The sequence below is a fragment of the Squalius cephalus genome (assembly GCF_949319135.1).
Source record: "Squalius cephalus genome assembly, chromosome: 14".
Lineage (NCBI taxonomy): Eukaryota > Metazoa > Chordata > Actinopteri > Cypriniformes > Leuciscidae > Squalius > Squalius cephalus.
In genome coordinates this window covers 28,138,207-28,159,662 of record NC_137135.1, presented here as the reverse complement: position 1 = coordinate 28,159,662, position 21,456 = coordinate 28,138,207, and the positions used below count along the sequence as shown (strand labels likewise).

General features: G+C 37.4%; 1 protein-coding gene across 2 annotated transcripts in view; it reads left to right on the top strand.

Annotated features, from left to right (window-relative positions):
• The window catches only part of rxfp1 (relaxin family peptide receptor 1), a 49,846-nt gene extending 36,380 nt beyond the window's left edge, over positions 1-13,466 (top strand). For both annotated transcript variants that reach the window (XM_079892626.1, XM_079892625.1), the window contains 8 exons: positions 1,862-1,933; positions 2,224-2,295; positions 3,286-3,357; positions 3,858-3,929; positions 5,058-5,287; positions 8,271-8,681; positions 10,187-10,405; positions 12,837-13,466. In XM_079892626.1, the coding sequence (XP_079748752.1) occupies positions 1,862-1,933; positions 2,224-2,295; positions 3,286-3,357; positions 3,858-3,929; positions 5,058-5,287; positions 8,271-8,681; positions 10,187-10,405; positions 12,837-13,147 (1,459 nt within the window). In that variant the 3' untranslated portion in view covers positions 13,148-13,466. The remainder of the gene's footprint in view (positions 1-1,861; positions 1,934-2,223; positions 2,296-3,285; positions 3,358-3,857; positions 3,930-5,057; positions 5,288-8,270; positions 8,682-10,186; positions 10,406-12,836) is intronic.
• The last annotated feature ends 7,990 nt before the right edge of the window (positions 13,467-21,456 follow it).

Here is a 21,456-nt window from a genome sequence, read left to right as displayed (position 1 = left end):
GCCATTTTTGCAAACCATACATAATTACAAGGAAAAATATTCCACACGAGGGAAATCATTGTGGTGTCCATGAAGATGTGAAAAAATAGAGATAAATCTATCTTACACATTTACCCAAATTATTATACGCCTGTTTAACCGAAGCTAATTTGGGTGGGTTTCTCCCATCCCCATACAATGTCACTTCTCTGTCTTTTACGGCCCTGACGAGAAAGTCGGTCTCCTCGGCTGTGAACCGCTCCTGGTGTGCGCATGGCAAATCCGCCATTAGCAATCCGCCATGGAACAAGCGCGGCTGCTTTTAAAGGGAATGTGAGATGACGCTCTGATTGGTTTATTTCACGTTACGCCCAAACCACACCTATGAGTAATGTAGCTACTTCAGACGAACCCAATTTAGATTTGCGCCCACAAAGTTACTTGCTTTTCGCGTTTGATACTTACGATTCAGATCGTTAAAATAGGGCCCAAAGAGTCAAAGTGTAATTGCATACCTCTCAATGAAGGGACAGAAAGATCTCAGATTTCATCAAAAAGATCTTCATTTTTGTTCCGAAGATGAACGAAAGTCTTATGGGTTTGAAACAATATGAGGGTGAGATTAATGACATACTTTTCATTTTTTGGGTGAACTAAGCCTTTAAAAAGTAGGGTACAACAGGTAATCAAGTCCTACTGGGGACAAAAGTCCCACACCGGTCTTGTATCTCACGGAGGAGCGGAAGCATAAAAGGAGGAGCGATGACAGTGAAGGACGAGAGAGGACCAGGCCTGGACTTTTATGTTATGTTTTGTTTATATGTTTACTTACCTTTACTTTCGTTTTGTTGTTGGTTTATTTTATAATTATTAAACTGTTGAATGTTCGGTTCCCGGTTCCCACCTTCTTCTTCCCATAACAACCAACCTTGTTACAGTTATGAAATACTAAAATAATAATAATACAATTTTTTTATTTTTTTATTAGTACACGATTTGCCAAAGTACTTGATTAAAATTTTCTGCTCATCTTGTTTATGATCAGCAGGAGAAAGTATTGGCACTGACCCAACCAAATCTAACATTCACAAACATTTTCATATATTTAATCCTCAATCCATTTTCATATAATTGTGCTATTCAGTATATGGAGATGATTGTGGATTAATTTATGTAAATGTTTGTGAATGTTAGATTTGGTTGGGTCTGTGCTATCTTGAGATCGGTAAAAAAAAAAAAATTTCTTGTTTTTATTTTCTTCTGTTTATTTATTTTCCCACTGATCGTTATAAATATGGCCATTGAGCGGAAAAGTTTTTTTTTTAAATGGCATACAGTTTATCATAATACAAAGTAAATCATAAAATATAATTATATTTTCACATAATCATATTTATAGAGGGACTTATAGCCCTGTTGTACCCCACTCTTAATATGCACAGTTTGAGGTCCTTCTTGCCAAAAACACCAAAAATTAGGTCAAATTATATTTTTAGGCAAAGCATTTTCATCTCCCTGGTTCTTGCTTTTCAATTTTTAATCACTATTCTGCAGAAATCAGAGCAACAGACTTATCTGCCTTTGTTCATTATGAAACTTAGTTTCAACTTGTGAGAGAAAACTATTAAGCAGAATAGTGATGTGTGTGGACTTCAGTAATTAATATTATGCAATATTTCCCGATTATAATTTTACTGATTATATGCATTAGTGACTCTGTTGATTAAAGGTCAGATCCCATTTACCTTCTAAATTGATTTTTGTTTTTGCACTCATCACCACTGACACTGTTGTGTACTCTTTTGTATTTCTTGCACACTCCATTACTCTGAAAGAGTTGTCATGTTTCTGTCCACCAAGATAAATGTTTTTTTTTTTGCAGGGTCCTCCAGCGGAACTGCATTAGTTACATCCACGTGCAGGCTTTCTCTCTGCTTCGTAAACTGGGCGAGCTGTAAGTTCTCAGGCATTCCATTCCATCATAAATATTTGCCAAAATAATCACCACAAAGTGTTCTCTGGAGTTTACTCGTGACCCATTTCTGTGCTATTTTTGAGAAGCTAAGCAAAAATGGATTTCCTTATCAATTTTAAAGTCCGGGTTGGTCCTACTCCGATCCAGCTCGACTAGTTATATGTGACATCAGTCCTCAAATAGTTTGGCATCAGACTGTCTTGCTCATCAATTCTGTCAACAGATGCCTATTTGAATGCAAAAGGCACTAATACTTTCTCTCTCCACAGGGATTTGTCCAATAACAGAATCAAAGCAATCCCTCCTGATCTTTTTGTCAATCTTGGAGACCTGCTTCAGCTGTGAGTCTTCCATTAAGATGCACATTGCAAACCCCAAACTGGTTCTAATAGCTGTACGGCAGGGGCATGTGATGAGCTTCTGCAAAGAGGAAGCAAAACGCTTCTTTTTTATCTTTTTTTTTTCTTTTTTTCCCCCCAGTTAAAGACTAATGGAATAGCATGTATCTTTTTTTTTTTTTAAGGATTATATTAACGTTTTGTAGGATCATCTATTAACCATTTATGAAAACTAAGTCATGCAGCAAATCAGCATATCAGAAGAATTTCTGAAGGATCATGTAACACTAAAGACGGGAGTAATGATGGCGTCACAGGAATAAATATCATTTTAAACTATATTAAAATAGAAAATATATTTCACAAATAATTGTAATCATATTTCAAAAATTACTGTTTTTACTGTATTTTTGATCAAATAAATGCAGCCTTGGTGAGCATAAGAGACAAAAGAGGTGCTTTAAGAGCATACGAGGTGCTTTCAAAAGCATTAGAAAATCTTACTGACCCCAAACTTTTGAACGTTAATGTATGCTTTTTATTTTTTAAATAAATACAATAATACAGTAACAAAGCATATTTTGGGTAGTTTTTGTGTTGTTTGGCTATATTCAAGAAATTTGACAGTTTATCATCAAACACGAAGATGCATCATTAATTTAACCAGAGTTGTCGACTTTCCCAAAAATGATAGTTTTAAGGCCAATTCACACTTCACCGACAGACACCGGCCAATGCCGACAGTCACCAGATTACAGACATCACTTCTCAGACATTCCAAGACCCAACAAACACATATTCAACATGTTCAATCGGCAAAAACGAGAACCGACCAACACCAAAAGACACAGGCAGGGGTAACACACTGATCCGTCAAAACCTGACGAAGTGTCTGTTGCCGTCTGTCAATGCAGTGTGAAATGGCTTTTGCACGATATTTTATATTATATTTTGGGATTTTTCAGTTGACTCTTGCCTTTTGTTTGTCTGTAGGAATATTTCATATAACCCTATCATGGACCTGCAAGTGGATCACTTTGACAAACTGCATAAGTTAAAGTCACTGTAAGTCTTCTTATATTTTTCTATAACGATGAACTGTAAGGTTCAAGTTGAAATAGAGGAAGTCTGAAGTATGTTTTAAAGATGCTGAAAGTGATGTTATCCATTTTGTAACTTTCCACAGTGAATATTGACTAAACTAAGATACACACTAGCCCTCTCCCCCTTTTATACCTCTCTGGTTTATTTATTTATTTAAAAAAAAAAGGCACATTCACATGAGACACCACAGGAAAACCTTGCAATTATAATAATGTGCTGTTTGTGGGCCCCTTTCAGCACAGTACAATGGTCTTACCCAAACTTCACACAGTGAACATTGCCTTCGTCTCTACTCAACAGCACAAAAACGATCTTCTTTTAGGTCATGCTTCAAAGGCTTCCAGATAGCATCTTGGGCACAAAACTGCATAGTTGTAGGAAAAAGAGGTGTGAATACTGAAATGCAAATGATGGTGGTTTTCTAAAGAGTGAACCCTGAGAGAAAGCTTTTTGTGTCACAGGAGCATTGAGGGAATCGAAATTGGGAACATCCACAGAAGGATGTTTGAACCTCTCAAGAACCTGACTCACATGTGAGTGCTGCTTTTTGAAAGTTTTAATATCAAAATGCTTTAGATTCTGCTTGCTCAGTTTCTGAAACTTGATTGATATCTGTATTTTCTGAAGTTATCATTGAGAATGATTCGGTTTTTAATGTTTAAATAAAGTGTTGAGATTGATGTTCAGGATATTCTGATTGAAATGCCTGACAACTGAACATCTCTATAATATTAAAACATTAAACAAATGATGGCAGATTGTGGAGATCGAATGCAGATGTTTTGTAATGTCTGGAATATCCTCATTAAAAAAAGATAAAGACAAACTCTTTAGTTCTCATCCCAAAAATTGACTCTAATATTTTGTATTCTATTATTTATTTATTTATTTAATTTTATTTAATAGGGACATGTGTGAACAATAAACCTGTACCACACTACAACATTTATAGCCAAGGCTAATTTGTAATGTCCGTCCCTAGAAGGGCTTTTCACATACATACAGAAAGTACAAAAAATTCATTTACATTTACAGTACATTAATTATTCATGGTAATCATTTTCTCCCATGGCCTGGTGTAGTAATTGGGAGTGATTACGATGTATCGCTTGAAAATGTGAAAAAAAAAATGCTAGGGTGTTTGGAATATATATTGGAGTGTTTGCAATTCCCTTGTCAATCTTTTGAGCTACTTGAAGACCCAGTGTTGTGTCTTTCTGCCTTGCACATCTTGCAGTATATAAATTACACTGTGAAAAATGAGAACACTCTATGAATTTTGCAAGTAATTTATGATGCTTCCTCTCGTGCTTTTTTAGTTGACTGTGAAATTCAACTCAAGACTTGCTTTTTGTTTCTATATCAGTTCTGTTCAGTGTGATTCTCTTCTCTCATCTTTTGTCTTCCCCTTTATAAAAACCTTTCTCAGCAAGGACAGGCTGGTTGACAGCAAAATGCTAGATAGATAGATAGATAGATACAGTAGATAGATTTTTTTTTTTTTACTGTTAAAATGATCTTTTATCTCTCAAATTCGATGGATGGATGGATTCAGACTTGACATTATTTGAGCATAAGTTAATCAGTATTCGTAGCTATGTCATGACAGGAGCGAAATGATGATCTGATTATGTTTGTCATTTGTGCTTCTTTCTTTTCAGCTACTTTAAAAAGTTTCAGTACTGTGGCTATGCGCCTCACGTCCGCAGCTGCAAGCCCAACACTGATGGCATCTCATCTTTCGAGGACCTTTTGGCAAACATCGTGCTGCGTGTCTTTGTCTGGGTTGTCTCGGCAACGACATGCTTCGGCAACATCTTTGTGATCTGCATGCGATCCTACATTCGCTCAGAGAACAAGCTCCACGCCATGTGCATCATCTCTTTATGCTGTAAGATTTGATATAAAATATCATGCAGTGTCATTTTAAACGGAGTTTAAGGTTGCAGTGCACTGCTCATCATCTCTTAGCAAAAGCAATTTCACACATAATTAGTCTCATGCAACTTTCTTTTTTGGTGTTTTAAAAAAAAATCTAAATACTATGGAAGCTTGTTTCCACCTCGGAATAAAAAATAAAAAAGGTAATTGCGAATTTTTCTTACAAGTTCATAAAATTTTCATAAAAAGTAATAAAAGTAATAATAAACTCAAAATTGTGAGAAATAAAGTCAGAATTGTGAGAATTTCCCCCCCCCCAGAATTGTAAGAAATAAACATGCAGTTGTGAGTTCTAAAATCTGAATTGCAAAATGAATTGAGAAAAATATCAGAATAGTGAGATAAAAAGTTACACTTACCTTTTTTATTCCGTGGCGGAAACAAGCTTCCATAAAATACTGTTCAGCCAGACATGGATTAACGTAAAAGTTCTTTGTGTGATTCAAGATTTCTCATTCAGATGAGAAAAAAAAGTCAATGGTGCTTTTTAGAGAAACAGGCTGATAGCATGAGGGCAGCTTATAGCTGGCCAACAGCATTCAGAATCTGCTTTTACCCGACAGTGTTCACTTTTGACTGAAGTACCACCACGTCTCACTTTTTATCGCACCCATGAGGCCACCCATACAAACTGACCACTGATGGATGAAGCAAATGCTGTGTTTCATTAAAACTTTCCTAATTCATACTGTGCACACTATAGCCTTCTCCCATAGGAAATAGCGAGCCATGAAAAGAAAAGCAGTTATTTCATTTCTGTCCTTTGATATGGGCTAAATAAGAGGATATCAAAGTTGTGCACTGGGCATCTGTATGCTCCAGAGAGCACTGCCATGGGCAATTCAGATGAGTGTGTAGCCTAATTCAAAATACATGGAAATCAATTGTTCAGAGTGTTCACTTTGAAGTGTAGATGACAACACGTAGATGTAGCAACATTTACAGGGTTTTTTTACATTTATAATTCATTCCTTTTTTACATTCACCTACTAACATACACTGATAAGCCACAATCTTAAAAACCACCTGACTAATATCGTGTAGGTCTCCCTTGTGCTGCCGAAACAGGCCACTGGACCTCTGAAGGCATCCTGTGGGATTCTAGCACCATGACATTAGTGGAAGAGTCCTACAAGTTGTGAGGTGAGGCCTCCATGGATCGGATTTGTTGGTTCAACACATACCATAGATGCTCAATCGCATTGAGATCTGGGGAATTTGGAGGCCAAGGCAACACCATTCTTGCACATTATAGGCGCTTTCGGCTGTGGACGGGTCATCATGGGCACTCTGACCAGTCTGCGGCTACGCAGCCCCATACATGGCAAACTGTGATGCACTGTGTGTTCTGACCCCATTCTATTATGGGCAGTATTAAGTTTTTCAGCCATTTGAGCTACAGTAGCTCTTCTGTGTGATCAGACCAGACAGGTGAGCCTGTGCTCCGCACGTGCATCAATGAGCCTTGGACGCCCATGATCCTGATGCTGGTTCACTGGTTGTCCACTTTTGGTAGGTACTAACCACTGTATACCTGGAACATCCCACAAGACTTGCCGTTTTGAAAATGCTGTGACCCAGTTTTATTAGCCATCATTATTAAGCCGTTGTTAATCAGATCTTTTCACTTGCTCATTTTTCTGCCAGTGGTGTTAATGCTGTGTCTGATCAGTGTATATGGAAAACGAGGAGTAGTTGAATGAAAATGGAAAATAGGTGTGCTATTATGTAAAGTGAGTTAAATATATCATATTTATAAATTACCATATAATAATATATTTTATTAGTGTATTCTACTTGTATAAATGCATATATACACTATTGTTCAAAAGTTTGTGTTCGGTAGGATTTTTGAAGATGTTGTTGAAAAGTCTCTTATGCTCACCAAGGCTGAAATATTATAATAAAGTTTTAAATAACAGTTTTTAATATCATTCTAATATGCTGATTTGAGTAGAAATTCTTAATATTATAAATGCCTTTACTGTCAGTTTTGATCAATTTAATGGATCTTTGCTGAATAAAAGTATTCACTTTTATTATCTGTAAAGCTGCTTTGAAACAATATGTTTGTGAAAGCGCTATACAAATAAATGTGAATTGAATTGAAAATGTGAACTTCTTTCAAAACTAATAGGAAAATAATACAAATACCACAACATGCGGTCTGGTCTTTTGTCCTTTAGAGCACATTTGCACAGTTTGTTGCTATTACAGTAAATAGGTAACATTAATGCATTTTCTTGGGAATCTTCAATAGAACTCACCTCACTGAGCTGGTCGTGTAAATTGTTCTTTGGACATCATAATTGACCCATCATCTGCCTTAGGCATGGTCTGGTCTTGCTGAGATTACACGCAATTTGCTACTTCTTTACTGTTCGTCACCCCATAGCTGATCGTGCCTGAATCGCTCAATATTGTTTCCTGTGACTATAACAGTGTGATAGTCATAGGTAAAGTTTTTCTGTTAAATGTCTATGGGTGAGAAGTGTTCCCAATTTTAGGGCAGCTGGAGGAGGGGGTGAGGGGGGGGGGATGGGGGTGGGGGTTGGGGGGGGTTGGGAGAGTCAGACGTGGAAAGTGGCAGACTGGTAATAAAGGCTTCTTGATGTTCAGGTTGCTGTCGGATTTCATCAAATTTTTATTATACATTGTTCTTGGTTGATGCAACCTGTGCTGTTAAAAAGAAAACTTTGTTTTGTCAAACCCCCCCCCGAAAAAAACCATTCTATTATTTTAAATGAATAGTGCAGGTAGTTGGAGAAACACACACACAAACATGTGTGTTTTTTTTTTTTCTTTTCTTTTTTCTTTTTTTTTACTTAAAGCTGTATTTCTTGAAATGTAAAATACATAAGTAACTCATAAAAATGATGTGTTAACCTCATCCGTATTTGTCTAGCTTACAAGTTCCTTCTCTGTTTACACAGGTGCAGATGGACTGATGGGTGTCTACCTCTTCATGATTGGCGCCTATGACCTAAAGTTCCGAGGCGAGTATAACCGTCACGCTCAGGCCTGGATGGATAGTGTACCCTGCCAGGTGATTGGATCTCTAGCCATGCTGTCAACAGAGGTGTCAGTGCTGCTCCTCACATACCTCACCCTGGAGAAATACATCTGCATTGTCTACCCATTCCGTTACCTGACCCCTGGCCGCAGACGCACTGTTACCATTTTGGTGGTCATCTGGATCTTGGGCTTTGTTATTGCTTTCCTGCCACTGGTCTTTAAAGGGGTTTTTAAAAACTTCTATGGAACCAATGGCGTTTGTTTCCCTCTGCACTCTGAGCAGCCAGAGACTCTCGGAGCCCAAATCTACTCCATTGTGATCTTTCTGGGTACGTGAGAGTCCCTTAATTTTGTTGAAAATATGTTCTTTTGGACAACTGTCAGGTTCTGGCAGTAAAAATCTCAGGCATTTTCTCCACAGAATAATTGATTTTTAACGATTCTGTATATATTTTTTAAGACAGACCTACCATGAGCTCTGAGGTTATTAATCAACAGAAAGTAAAAAATTTCAACTTAAAAAATCTGTGTGTGTACATATTTCAGGATATTTATTAATTTGATAAAAAATGAATAAACACTAATATTGTGCAATATTATTAAATTTAAAATAACTGTTTTCTATTTTAAAGGTAGGGTAGGCAACCGCGGAGAGATCCCACCCTCCCTTCAGAGCGTCTCCAAACCCACGCCTCCTGCAAAACATATGAACACACACAGCACAGTCTACAAAGCGTCACGAGTGACGCCGTTAAATTACCTCATGTCTCAAAGTAAATAACATTACAATAATAATGAACGTAAACAACTTACAGAGGTTTGGAAATACATGTTGACAGGAAAGAAGGACATTGTATCATTGCATTCAGACCACTTCTATTATTGATCGGTATCAGGATGTGAAGAGAGTTTCAACCAGTGTAAAAAAAAATGGCCTACCCTACCTTTAATATATTTTGAAATGCAAGCCTAATTTATTTCAGAAGCCATTACCCCAGTCTTCAGTGTCACATTATCCTTCAGAAATCCTTCTAATGTGTTGCTTTGTTTTATTTATTTATTTAAAATATTCATATTTAAAATCAATCAAAAATTTAAATCAATGTTTTATATTTATTTTATTTGAATACATAATTTACAGTTGGAGAAAGACAGTGCTGGCAGTTGTTGAAAATGGCATTAAAAAATTTAGATACAGTCTTTTGCCCTTATAGGCTACTTTTTGGCTTTGGTTTATAATGTTGTTATTAATCTCAGAGCTGGTTGGTTTGGTTTATGTACGTTTTGGTTTGTGGCTTTTTTCTTTATTGGTGAATGTTTGAAATCCTTATGGAGAAAATCAATGGGAAAACATGTCTGGAACCAAGACTTGTGAAAAAGCAGTTGGTTGTTACACTCTGTTTAAGGTTTTTAACATTTAAAACTAAGACATTGAGGCACAATGATTCCCCCTTCAAACATTTACTTATTTTTTTTACTAGCTTTCCTGTTTTAACCGCAGTCAGAGTTGTTGGACTCTTTTGTTCCTGGTTGGGAAATTGTTCTCTCTGTGAGTGCTTAATTTGTTTGTATGATAGAGGTCATATCGAAAGGTCTAAATTTAGATTGGAAGAGAGGACAGTAGGGAGCAGACGTTATTGAGAGAGCATTGAAGAAATGTGGTGGGGTCCAGCAAGTCCATTCATTTTAACAATAACTTAATCTTTTTTGACCTGATATGTGTTTAAAGTGTATTGTTGTGGTGCTTATGTTTTGTATTGAGGTCATCCTTCACATTGATGAACAATTTTCACTGTTATATGTCATGTCAAAAACATATCCTGTTTCCAAATAGGTCTCAATCTGGTGGCTTTTCTCATCATCGTTCTCTCTTATGGAAGCATGTTTTACAATATCCAGAGAACAGGAACACAGACGACCAAATACACCAACCACATTAAGAAAGAGCTGACCATTGCCAAACGCTTCTTCTCCATTGTCATCACCGATTCGCTGTGCTGGATTCCCATTTTCATCCTCAAGATTCTTTCACTAATGGAGGTCGAGATCCCCGGTAAGTGCCTCACGAGGCCATTTAAAGTCTTCAATTTTTTTTCAAGGATAAGTCTGAAATTGAGCCAAAGCAGAAACTTTTTACAGCTTTTTTTTATTCATCATGCTCTTTCATTTAACATCAGTGTCTATAATATTGAAAAGGTTAAAAGGGTCCAAACATGTGCAAGTAACAGAAAGGACATGCAAAACTTTTACTTGACATTAAAATCCAGGGCTGGAAAAAGAAAAATTCTTTCATAATCTCTGTTCAGTGCTCTCCCTCATGTTGTTACAGACCTGTATGCATTTCTTTCTTCCAATTTCATTTAGCATATAATCACAATTAACGATGGCTGGAGATTTGAGGCTTCAAAGATGATGCAAAAGCATAAAACTGTCATAAACAGTTCATTTGACTTCCAATCTGAAGTGATTTTATAGATTTGTATGAGAAACTCCAAAAAAAAGTTGTCATTCATTGATGATTCATCCTCCTTAGTGAATACCTTCTAAAATTGAATGAATAAAACATTCGCACAGGTTTTGTGAACATATTTGTTCACAAATTGGACATCTTCTCTACTTAATAATAATTTGTTACATTTATATAGCACTTTTCTCTGCACTCAAAGCGCTTTACATAGAAGGGGGAATCTCCTTAACCACCACCAATGTGCAGCATCCACCTGGATGATGCAACAGCAGCCCTATTGTTCCAGAACGCCCACCATCTTATTGGATGGAGAGGAGACAGAGTGATGAAGCCAATTAGTGTATATATGGGTATGATTAGGAGGCCATGATGGACAAAGGCGAATGACCAAATTTGGCCAGGATGCCTGGGATTTTTAATGACCACAGAGAGTCAGGGCCTCGGTTTAACGTCTCATCCGAAGGACGGTGCTTGTTACAGCATAGTGTCCCCGTTACTTTACTGGGGTGTTAGGACCCACACAGACCACAGGGTGAGCACCCCCTGCTGGCCACACTAACACCTTCCAGCAGCAACCTGGTTCTCTCAAGAGGTCTCCCATCCAGATACTGACCAGGCTTAGCTTCAATGGGCAACCAGTCTTGGGCTACAGGGTGATATGGCTGCTGGCTACTTCTTTCATGAATGACTTGAATATCAGAATATCGGTTCCCCGTACAAAGCCGTCATATGTCTTTAGAAGACTTTTGTTTATTTATTTGTTTAAATATTCACCTTTTGTGTGCCACTGAAGAAAGAAAGAAGTGTTCACACTTGGCAGGTTTGGTTTGATTACAACAAACCTTGTTGCTAATGCTCTGTTAGTGCGGTTCATTTGAATAAGTGTGAACGCTGCCATCCGAACAAGTGGACCGAGACCGCTGAAAAGATGGGTATCTGTCCACTTCCAAACCAATTCTAGTGCGTTTCGAATTAAATATGAACGCAACACGGACCAAAGACAAAAAAACAATATGCGACCATAAAAAGGACAGAGTGCTCAAGCCTACCTGTTTTTTCTCGTCATAGTCGTGATGGTGCCCATCATAGTTCAGTACAGGCATCAGATCTGCATCTCCTCACAGCAGATCTTCGTTTGTGTGAGGGATTCCTGCCACTGACTCTTGACTCTGATTTTATAAGCTCTTCACGAGTTTTCAGATGGTCAAAATACCATGAAGGCTACGCACAATCGCACATACTATAAATATATGTCGTAAAAGCCGATGAATCAAGTTGTGAATGTATCCCTATACCTTTATAGCCTGAAAATCCAGACCCAAATCCGAAAGATTAAGGGTCTGGCATTGAGTAATGAAAATCGCCCAACTTGAGGGGCGGCACCAAGCATGCATCTGAAAATCTCACTGCATGCAATTGGATAACAGTACGACCAATCACAGCAATACACGGGGTGGCGTATCCAGAGCCCCATACGCTTAGCTACCAGCGGAGCTAACCGGTAGATTAGACTCTTGCCATATCCGGTCAGCAAAGCAGCAAAAATAACTGGTGTCTACTCCCGTGAATTAAACAACAACGGGGAAAAGGCTTAATTTCCGAGTCTACACAAACTACAAGTGTGAACACATCCTACTGATTTTGAACTGCATGAGGGTAAATAATGACAGATTATTTTTATTTTTTGTTTGGATGAACTTTGCCTTCAAAGTATGTTCGATATTCAAATACATTTAATGCTCTTTTCATTCACATAATATTCAACAACGGCTGGGCAAATGACACTGTGTTTCACTATGATTACTTCTAGGACATTTCAATGGAATACTATAGTTTTTGTTCCCATCTCTCTTTGAATTATATTTCCAGAGATAATTCATAGCCAGTTGAGAAGTGGACTGCCTTGTTGAAAAGGATTTTTCAAAGAAAAGCAATCAGCAAAAAAAATGACATGAGATTTCAACACTCAATGCATAATTTTGCTCCCCATTACTCTTCTGAATTGAACCCTCTGCAGGAACCATCAGCTCGTGGGTCGTCATCTTCATTCTGCCGATCAACAGCGCTCTGAACCCCATCTTGTACACGCTGACCACACGGCCCTTTAAAGAGACACTGCTTCAGGTGTGGTCCAACTACAGGCAGAGGAGACCCCTACTCAGCAGCCATCCGCCTCATCTACCTTCCTTTACCTGGCAGGAAATGTGGCCTCTGCAGGAAAACAGCCAAACCCTTTGCTCCCCGGACTACCTGGCACATCCATCTGAAATGTCACACAACTCCGGGACCACCCAGTTACTTCACGTGGAGGGGCCGAACGGGACATGAGGTGGTCTGATATGGTCCTGCCATCTGCATCCGACAGCACATAAATTTATAAAAAATAAATGTTGTATGTTTGTGGATGTCTCCATGCAAGGATAATAATGATGCACTGCGTGTGTGTGTGTGTGTTAATGACAAAAAGAGACGAAGACAGAGAGCAAGATATTTGCAACCCCTGCTGGTTTATGCTGGTTTGTGCTGGTATAGCTGGTTTATCAAGGGAGAACTGCTGGTCAAAGGAATTGTTCAGTCAAAACTTATAATTCTGACATCATTTACTCAGCCTCATGTCATTCCAACTCGTTTGATTTTCTTTCTTCTGCAGAACACAAAAGTTTTTGTCCATACAATGAATGTCATTTGGGTCCAAAACGGGGCTTTTATAGTTAACTAAACTAAAACTAAGCCTATAAAATAATTTGTTACTTGATTTTGTAACAATGTTTTGTACGCATACCTATAGACTGAACTCGTAATACACATGTGCACACCATCAGCATTCTCACGGGTTCGCGTTTTTGAAAGTTTGCGCAGAAAGAACTTAAGAGTTTTCTATTAAAACGGTGTCGTGTTAGCGGCCCCTAAGTTAATAACTAATGATCGTTGCGACGGAAGTGAATCAATCAAAACTAACTTTAGCTGGACAATAACTTTATTCTAGAGCTGCTATAAAGCCAAAACAATCTCTGTTACTTTATTTTCCTATTATCAATGTAAAGCCGCTTTGGAACAATCTACATTGTTAAAAGCGCTATATTAAAGGTCCCGTTCTGCGTGATCCCATGTTTCAAACTTTAGTTAGTGTGTAATGTTGCTGTTAGAGCATAAATAATATCTGTAAAATTATAAAGCTCAAAGTTCAATGCCAAGCGAGATATTTTATTTAACAGAAGTTGACTACAAAAAACGGCTCGATTGGACTACATCCCTCTACTTCCTTCTTTAATGATGTCACTAGAACCGTTTCTTGACTAACCTCCGCCCACAGAAATGCTCCCTCAACTCTACTGGCTACTTGCGCACTTCTTATAACTTAGCCTACTGTGTTTACTCAGCTCTTACGGTGATTTTCTGAAGTAAAACTGACGCTTCATCTTTTGTGTGATGTACAATAAACTTTATTAAACTCATCAGTATATGTTTGATCATCATTCAGACAGCAGACTTGTAGGCTATTAATAAATAATGGATACATAGCCTACAAGCAGATGACAAATACGTTATAATAACCGTAATTAAACTACCAAACCATACCTGTTTCATCTCTATACAGCACTCTGACTCTGTAGGCATTATTGTCCGACTCGAAATGAACGCCGTTACTGAGAGTTTCTGATATTATCATCATTCCGTGAGATGAATTTTTCCTGACAGACTGAGCGCGAGCTCATGAAGCTCCGCCCCCTGTGTCGTCCAGCAGCACCTCATTTGCATTTAAAGGGCACACACTGAAACAGCTCGTTTTTCTGAGCCCCAAAAAATGTCAATTTAAACATGCTGTAAAAAATGATCTGTTGGGTATTTTGAGCTCAAACTTCACATACACACTCTGGGGACATCAGAGACTTATTTTACATCTTGTGAAAAGGGGCATATAACGGGACCTTTAATGAAGATGACTTGACTTGAAATAAGATAAGCGTTAACTGAATAAAATATTTAATATATCATTTAGCTCATCTTGATGTACTAAAATAACTAAAACGGAAATAAAATGAATCAAAATGTATTCAAAACTATATAGACATTTTTTAAAAAAAACTATTAAAATGACAACAAAACTTGATTGCTAACATTTTAACTAAATTAAAATGGATTGTATGAAAATTAAAAAAGTTTTAAGCTCAAAAAAGGATATAAAAGTAGCACCTTGGATAAAACCACTGGAGCGCTGAAACTTTTGGACCCCACTGACTTTCATTGTATAGGCAAAAACAGCTGAAAAGCAAGAACATTGTATAAGTTTGTAACAACATGGAGGCTAGTAAATGATGACAGCATCAGCACACCAGCATCCAAAATACAACATGCCAGCAAAGCGGATCTTTTCAACAGGGACATAACAGCACAATTCATCTGATTGTATTGTATTGATAAGCCATCAATAAGGCTTAATCAGTTTGTTTACAAGTAGTGACTCATGCAGGGTCTTAAAAGACATGGCTGATTAATAAAAGTGTTTACTTAGTGTTTTACCATCAGCCTGTGTTATACATTCGACTTTTGCCCCTGTCTGTTGTATTGATTGACATCTTGTCTTTTCAATGTGGTATGCAGCTATTCAGTGTTTAAAACGTGTTTCTTGTCCATCTGAAAATGTGTGTAGCATGTAAATGACTGCTGCTTTTTGTACAAAATGTAAATATATATTGTATAGAATTATTTTTATCTAGCCAAAGATGTTGTAGGAGCTCCTTGGTTTCCATAGGACATATCATTACTTATACTGTGAGGTGCAAAGGCAGTCCTGGTGTTTTAATTAGAGACATTTGTCAGTCATTTTAATTGTCTTTCTTTTTCAAAGCCACAGGAGGAACAAAGTGATAATGTCAAATCTGTTACTTTGTTTTTATTCTTGGATCATTAGAAGGTCTAGTTCACAGATTTTATTGAAATAACTCACTTTACAAATAGAAACCCATGCATTATATTTGGTCATCCTTATTTTTATATTTTAATCTGAAACTTTCTGCCTGCACGCACAATGCCATCTTCATTCAGGGAGTTATACATAAAGATGTAGTGGGATGAATTTCACGTCAAGAGGTTATATTTCAGGCTATATATTTCAACCCAAAAATTGAAATAAAGAAATAATAAATTATATTTTGTTTTATGAAAATACAATAAAGCCATATTTAGGACACTGTGCCATTTAAACACATTTTCTGCCCAAATTCTCATTACCATAAAGCAAAAAAAAAAAAAAAAAAAAAATGTAATTGTAATAATTACTATAATGTAAAAAAACAATATATTTGATTTAAATAGTAAAGTGTTCAAAATTATAGTATTTAGTGTATTATATTTAATGATGCAGATTTTAATTGTAAAAAAAAAAAAAAAAAAAAATTGGAGAGAAATATGACCTGACATGTTTTAGTGAGTAACCCAGATGCTATTTGATTGATATAAAAATAAGACCTCTGAGCAGTTCATGGACTTAAGGGTTTTATGTTGGATGACTTTGCATAGGGGACACATTTAAAAGAGCTGTCACCTAATTATTAATAAATCACCATTAGTGAGACTCTCGCAGTGCTCCTCTCTAACATGTGGAAGTGTATAATTTACATCTGTGATCATTTACAAATATTGTTTTCTGATATTGCCAACCCACCAAATGAAGAGGATATTTTCATGTTTCCCTCGAGAAAGTCCTGTTTTTGTGACAAGTATTTCAAAGAGACTTTCATTTTATGAATGTAAAGATGACAAATAAAATAATAATAATAAACATTCCTGGCATTTCACTGTTCGATTGCAATGCTTCCTCAACTCACTATATCAGAAAGTGTTTGTCAGTGATGAAGCTGTTATATATTGCTTCGTGCAAAACTCACCTGCTGTCGGTAATGATTCACAGGTGGGAGAATGTACAGAAGTATGACATTATAAGGATGTGATTCACTCATTCCAATGGTGATATCTCTATTTTTAATAGCATACATTCTTTCTCCTGTGCTTCACTAATCATCACTGTTTCTAGTAGTACAAAAACACAAATGCCCTATAACATTAATTTATTTATTTTAATATATATATATATATAACTAATTTCTATCTTGTGGGACTGATACAGTACATGCCGTGAAGACATGGGTTATCACATTCCAGAATTGAATTTTCTTCTATGAGGTGGGAAAGAGTTATTAGGTGAGCATCACACTAAACACCACACAGACTGTTATAAAAGATAAATAAATATCAGCAGCTATTCAGTGTTTAAAATGCTTTTTCTGTTAATCAGAAAAAGTATGTATAGCATGTTAACGACTGCTGCATTTTGTACAAAATGTAGCCTAAATATACTGTATATTGTATAGTATCATTTTTATTCAGGTTCTTAACAGATGTTAGGAGCTCTTTGGTTTCCGACATATCATTACTTATACTGTGAGGTGCAAAGGCAGTCCTGGTGTTTTAATTTGAGACATCTGTCAGTCATTTTAATTATCTTTCTCTTTCAAAGCCACAGAAGGAACAAAGGGATAATGTCCACTCTGTGTATTCTTGGATTATCAGAAGTTCACAGAGTTTACACAGTTTAAAACCGGGACAATCAATTTCACGGCCAACTAAGCAGACCGAACCAGATACACAAACAAACAAATTTAAAGTCCTTAAATAGAGAACAAGCAGTTCCACAATTCCTGCAGCACGATTGTTTTCTTGGGGGTGCCTGAATCAATAACTTCAATATCCTGCATTTATTGCATTTTATTTTTTAATTTTCCATTTGACCTTAAAACTATACATCTAAAACCCACATAGTAAAGTGTGCACAGTTATTAAGCACATGTTATCACTGAACATCTTTATTACCTTATCAGCTCTTTGAATCAATAACGGTTTATTAAAACCTGCCGACTGACAGTCCACCTACTGGCCTGAAAAGATGATTAGGGCTTTAAAACTTTATTTTCTCTTTTTCATCACAACCACTAGGCTAGGGCAAATAAAGTGAAAGAATTTATATTAAAATCTATATATTATTTGACGTCTATTACGTGAGATCTTCAAAAAGATCAGGGGCTTTTAAAGGTGAACTAAGTAACTTTTTTTACCTTAACTGAACAGCTTCGGAGTCATTGGAATGGTTATATTACTTATTTCGGGTTGAATGGTGGTCGTTTCGCACCCCCCTGGTGCCCGTGAGCGGAGAATATGCACTTGCAACTTTGAGCCGGCGGGCCACCGGCCGCCGCGTCAGGAAGTCTCGCGTGATATCAGGTCTCGCGATGTAAACAATTGCTTTACGGCCAAAAGAAATCTGCTAAAATGCTGTCATTATTGCGCTCCCTCACGCTGTCCGAACCCGAATGAAGAAGACGTTTTAAAGAATGTCCCATCTGCTTTGATGTCGTTGATCTATAGCCTCTGGTGTCTGAGAATCACCAACGAGTTTTTACAACAGTGTTGTCAAATATCTATTCCGAAGCTGTGGGGGGAGCTCTAGAGAGAAACCTGCGAGCAAAAAGCGAGAATACAGCGAAGAAATCCCGAAGCTACTGAGTGCTGCTTTAAGGCACTGAAGTAGCTACTCACCAATACAAGGGAACAATGTATGTTGTTGTCTTCTGAGCTATTCTGGGTTGTGTTTGAAGTCCGCGGTCGTTTGCTTCATATGGAATAATTCACTGAAAATTATCCCATAATTTACTCACCCTCAAGCTATCCTAGGTCTAGGCCTATATGACTTTCTTCTTTCAGCCGAACACAGTCACATAACGTTAATAATCGCTGAAGCTCAGCTGTTGATGAGGAGCTGAATATGATCGCAACCGAGATGTACTTCCTCAGTGTTCCTCAAATGTAAAATTTGATCTGTAGGCTACATCAGCATCGGGGAATAACATTATAATCTCGTTCACGGTAGAGAAAGCTGATTATGGACACAGGGAAAGTAACCGTGAAGACATTGAATTAAATGTAAACACAGCTTTTGTGTCTTTATCGGCTTTTCCGCATATGTACTGGCCTTGATAATCATCATATATACTTGCCACTTGCTCAATTTTTGTAAATCTAATTTTGTGAATGAATGACTCTCTCAGCCATTGCTCTGGTCTTCGTCAACAGCCGCTTGCACCCCCTGCTGGTGAGACCGCCTAACAGATGGAGATTATGAATCAGTACTCTACTGCTATTCCTGCAGTTCCCGGATGTTAAATTTTCTGTCGAATTTGACCCACTGAATTTGTAAAAGCGAATTTGTAAAGTGAAATAAAATCTATCGAAGATTGCCTGTCGAATATAATAGGTTGTATTTTTAAACAGACCAAATATATTGGGAAATGAAGTCTGAAAGGTGAATATGGATTATATAATTTTTAATAATGAAAATGTATGTGAAATATTTTGAATTTAAATATCCACAGCCTAAATATACGACCATGTTGAATTTCAACCCATGAAAATGCAAGCCCTAAAAAATGCAATGCATTAAATTGCAATCATGGTTAATGCAATGCATTTTTTTTTAGTGCAATTCAACAAGCGTTATTTTTTTTCAAATACACTTGTCATTAATTTTCTTCCATTCCTCGTTTCATCAGAAGTACAACAACTTCACACAGGGTGTCCGCCTTAAAGGCTTAGTTCACCCAAAAATGAATATTCTGTCAGTAATCAATCACCCTCATGTTGTTCCAACCCCGTAAGACTTTCGTTTACATTCAGAACACAAATTAAGATATTTTTGATGAAATCTGAGAGGTGGGAGAAGCTTATAAACAGACAGTGTAGCGCTTCTGGTGTGGTGATGTTCTAAGACTCGGCGAAGTCATCCTCTCAGTTCTCACGCATGCTTCGTGGCGCTCTTGTGAACTCACGTCAGAGGCCCACACGGAAGAAAATGAATAGTTGAATAAAGTCGTTATTTGGGGGGTCTTTTGCGCACAAAAAGTATTCTTGTCGCTTGATAAACTTAAGGTTGAGCCACTTTGACTATTTTAACGATGTCTTTACTAACTTTCTGGGCCGGCAGATGCAATTACCAAGCAGCCTATGAAGGAGTGAGACAGCTCTCGGATTTCATGAACGAAATGAACGAAAGTCTTACGGTGTTGGAACAACATGAGGGTGAGTAATTACTGACAGAATTTTCAGTTTTGGGTGAACTAACCCTTTAACACTTATCATTTAATTTGAATGGGTGACGTCATGCATTGCTAAACTGAATTTTGGGTTCCATTGCTCACATCACTGACGATGCTTGCGGCATAAGTTGAAAATTTTTCAACTTTTCAAGCACTACCGCAGGCGTCAGCCAATCAAAATTGCCTTATGCAAATACCCTAGCACAGATGCTAGCCAATTGCACCGGAAAGTAATGTGATTAGCCATTATGACGGTCGAGTCAGCACAAGCTTCAGACACGCCCTCCGTCAAGCATCAGCGACGGAAAGTTCGCTTTGGCAAGCTGTTTTGAACTCCTAAAATGATCTCCAAACAAAGTTTGTTTTGGTCGAATTGACATCACATCATCACACATGTGCGCGTGTCCGTTAAAGGGATACTCCACTTTTTTTGGAAATAGGCTCATTTTACAACTCCCCCAGAGTTAAACAGTTGAGTTTTACCGTTTTCGAATCCATTCAGCCGATCTCCGGGTCTGGCGGTACCACTTTTAGCATAGCTTAGCATAGATCATTGAATCGGACAAGACAATTAGCATCTTTCTCAAAAAAATGACCAAAGAGTTTCGATATTTTTCCTATTTAAAACTTGACTCTTCTGTAGTTACATCGTGTACTAAGACAGACGGAAAATGTAAAGTTGTGATTTTCTAGGCTGATATGGCTAGGAACTATACTCTCATTCCTGCGTAATAATCAAGAAACTTTGCTGCCGTACCATGGGTCCAGCAGGCGTAATGATACACACAAACTTAGTCCCGGTCACGTTGGAAGTTACAGAGCTGGGGACTATTTTCAGGCGCTGCGTCATATCATTACTCCTGCTGGACCCATGATACGGCAGCAAAGTTTCTTGATTAAACGGTAAAACTGTTTAACTCTGGGGGAGTTGTAAAATGAGCCTATTTCCAAAAAAAGTGGAGTATCCCTTTAAGTCCATGAGACCTTATGGAGGTTTGAGAAGGGTGCTCGCGAGCGCCCCCCTTGAGGTCAATATGCGCCCTCGAGGCCCTTCAGTCAAAGCGCCGTTATGTCACGAAAGTTCGGACTTGTAGGAAGACCGCGAATGCTTAGGGTGCCATTTGGGACAGGGCCTCTAGGCTAATATTGCCCACAACCCACTTTGGTGGAGGATTCGGTAAAGAACTACAAACACGTATAAAAAGTGTTTAAAAAATACAAACAAGGCATGGTTTACAGAGGTTTAGATAAAGTTTTTTGAGTGACTAATAATCATGAAATTTTATTTTATTTAATGTTATTTGTGTTATATTTAATCTGCACAACGATATGAACTTTTATAAAGATCCGTTTTAAATGCATCATTATGCAAACATAAGGAGAGTCTCTGCATGAAAGAAAGACCCATGACTGACAGATCAATGTGCTTCTTATTTTTTCTCCAAAACGGTAGAAATTTAATTTTAATGAAATGTGGAGGATGTTAACTGT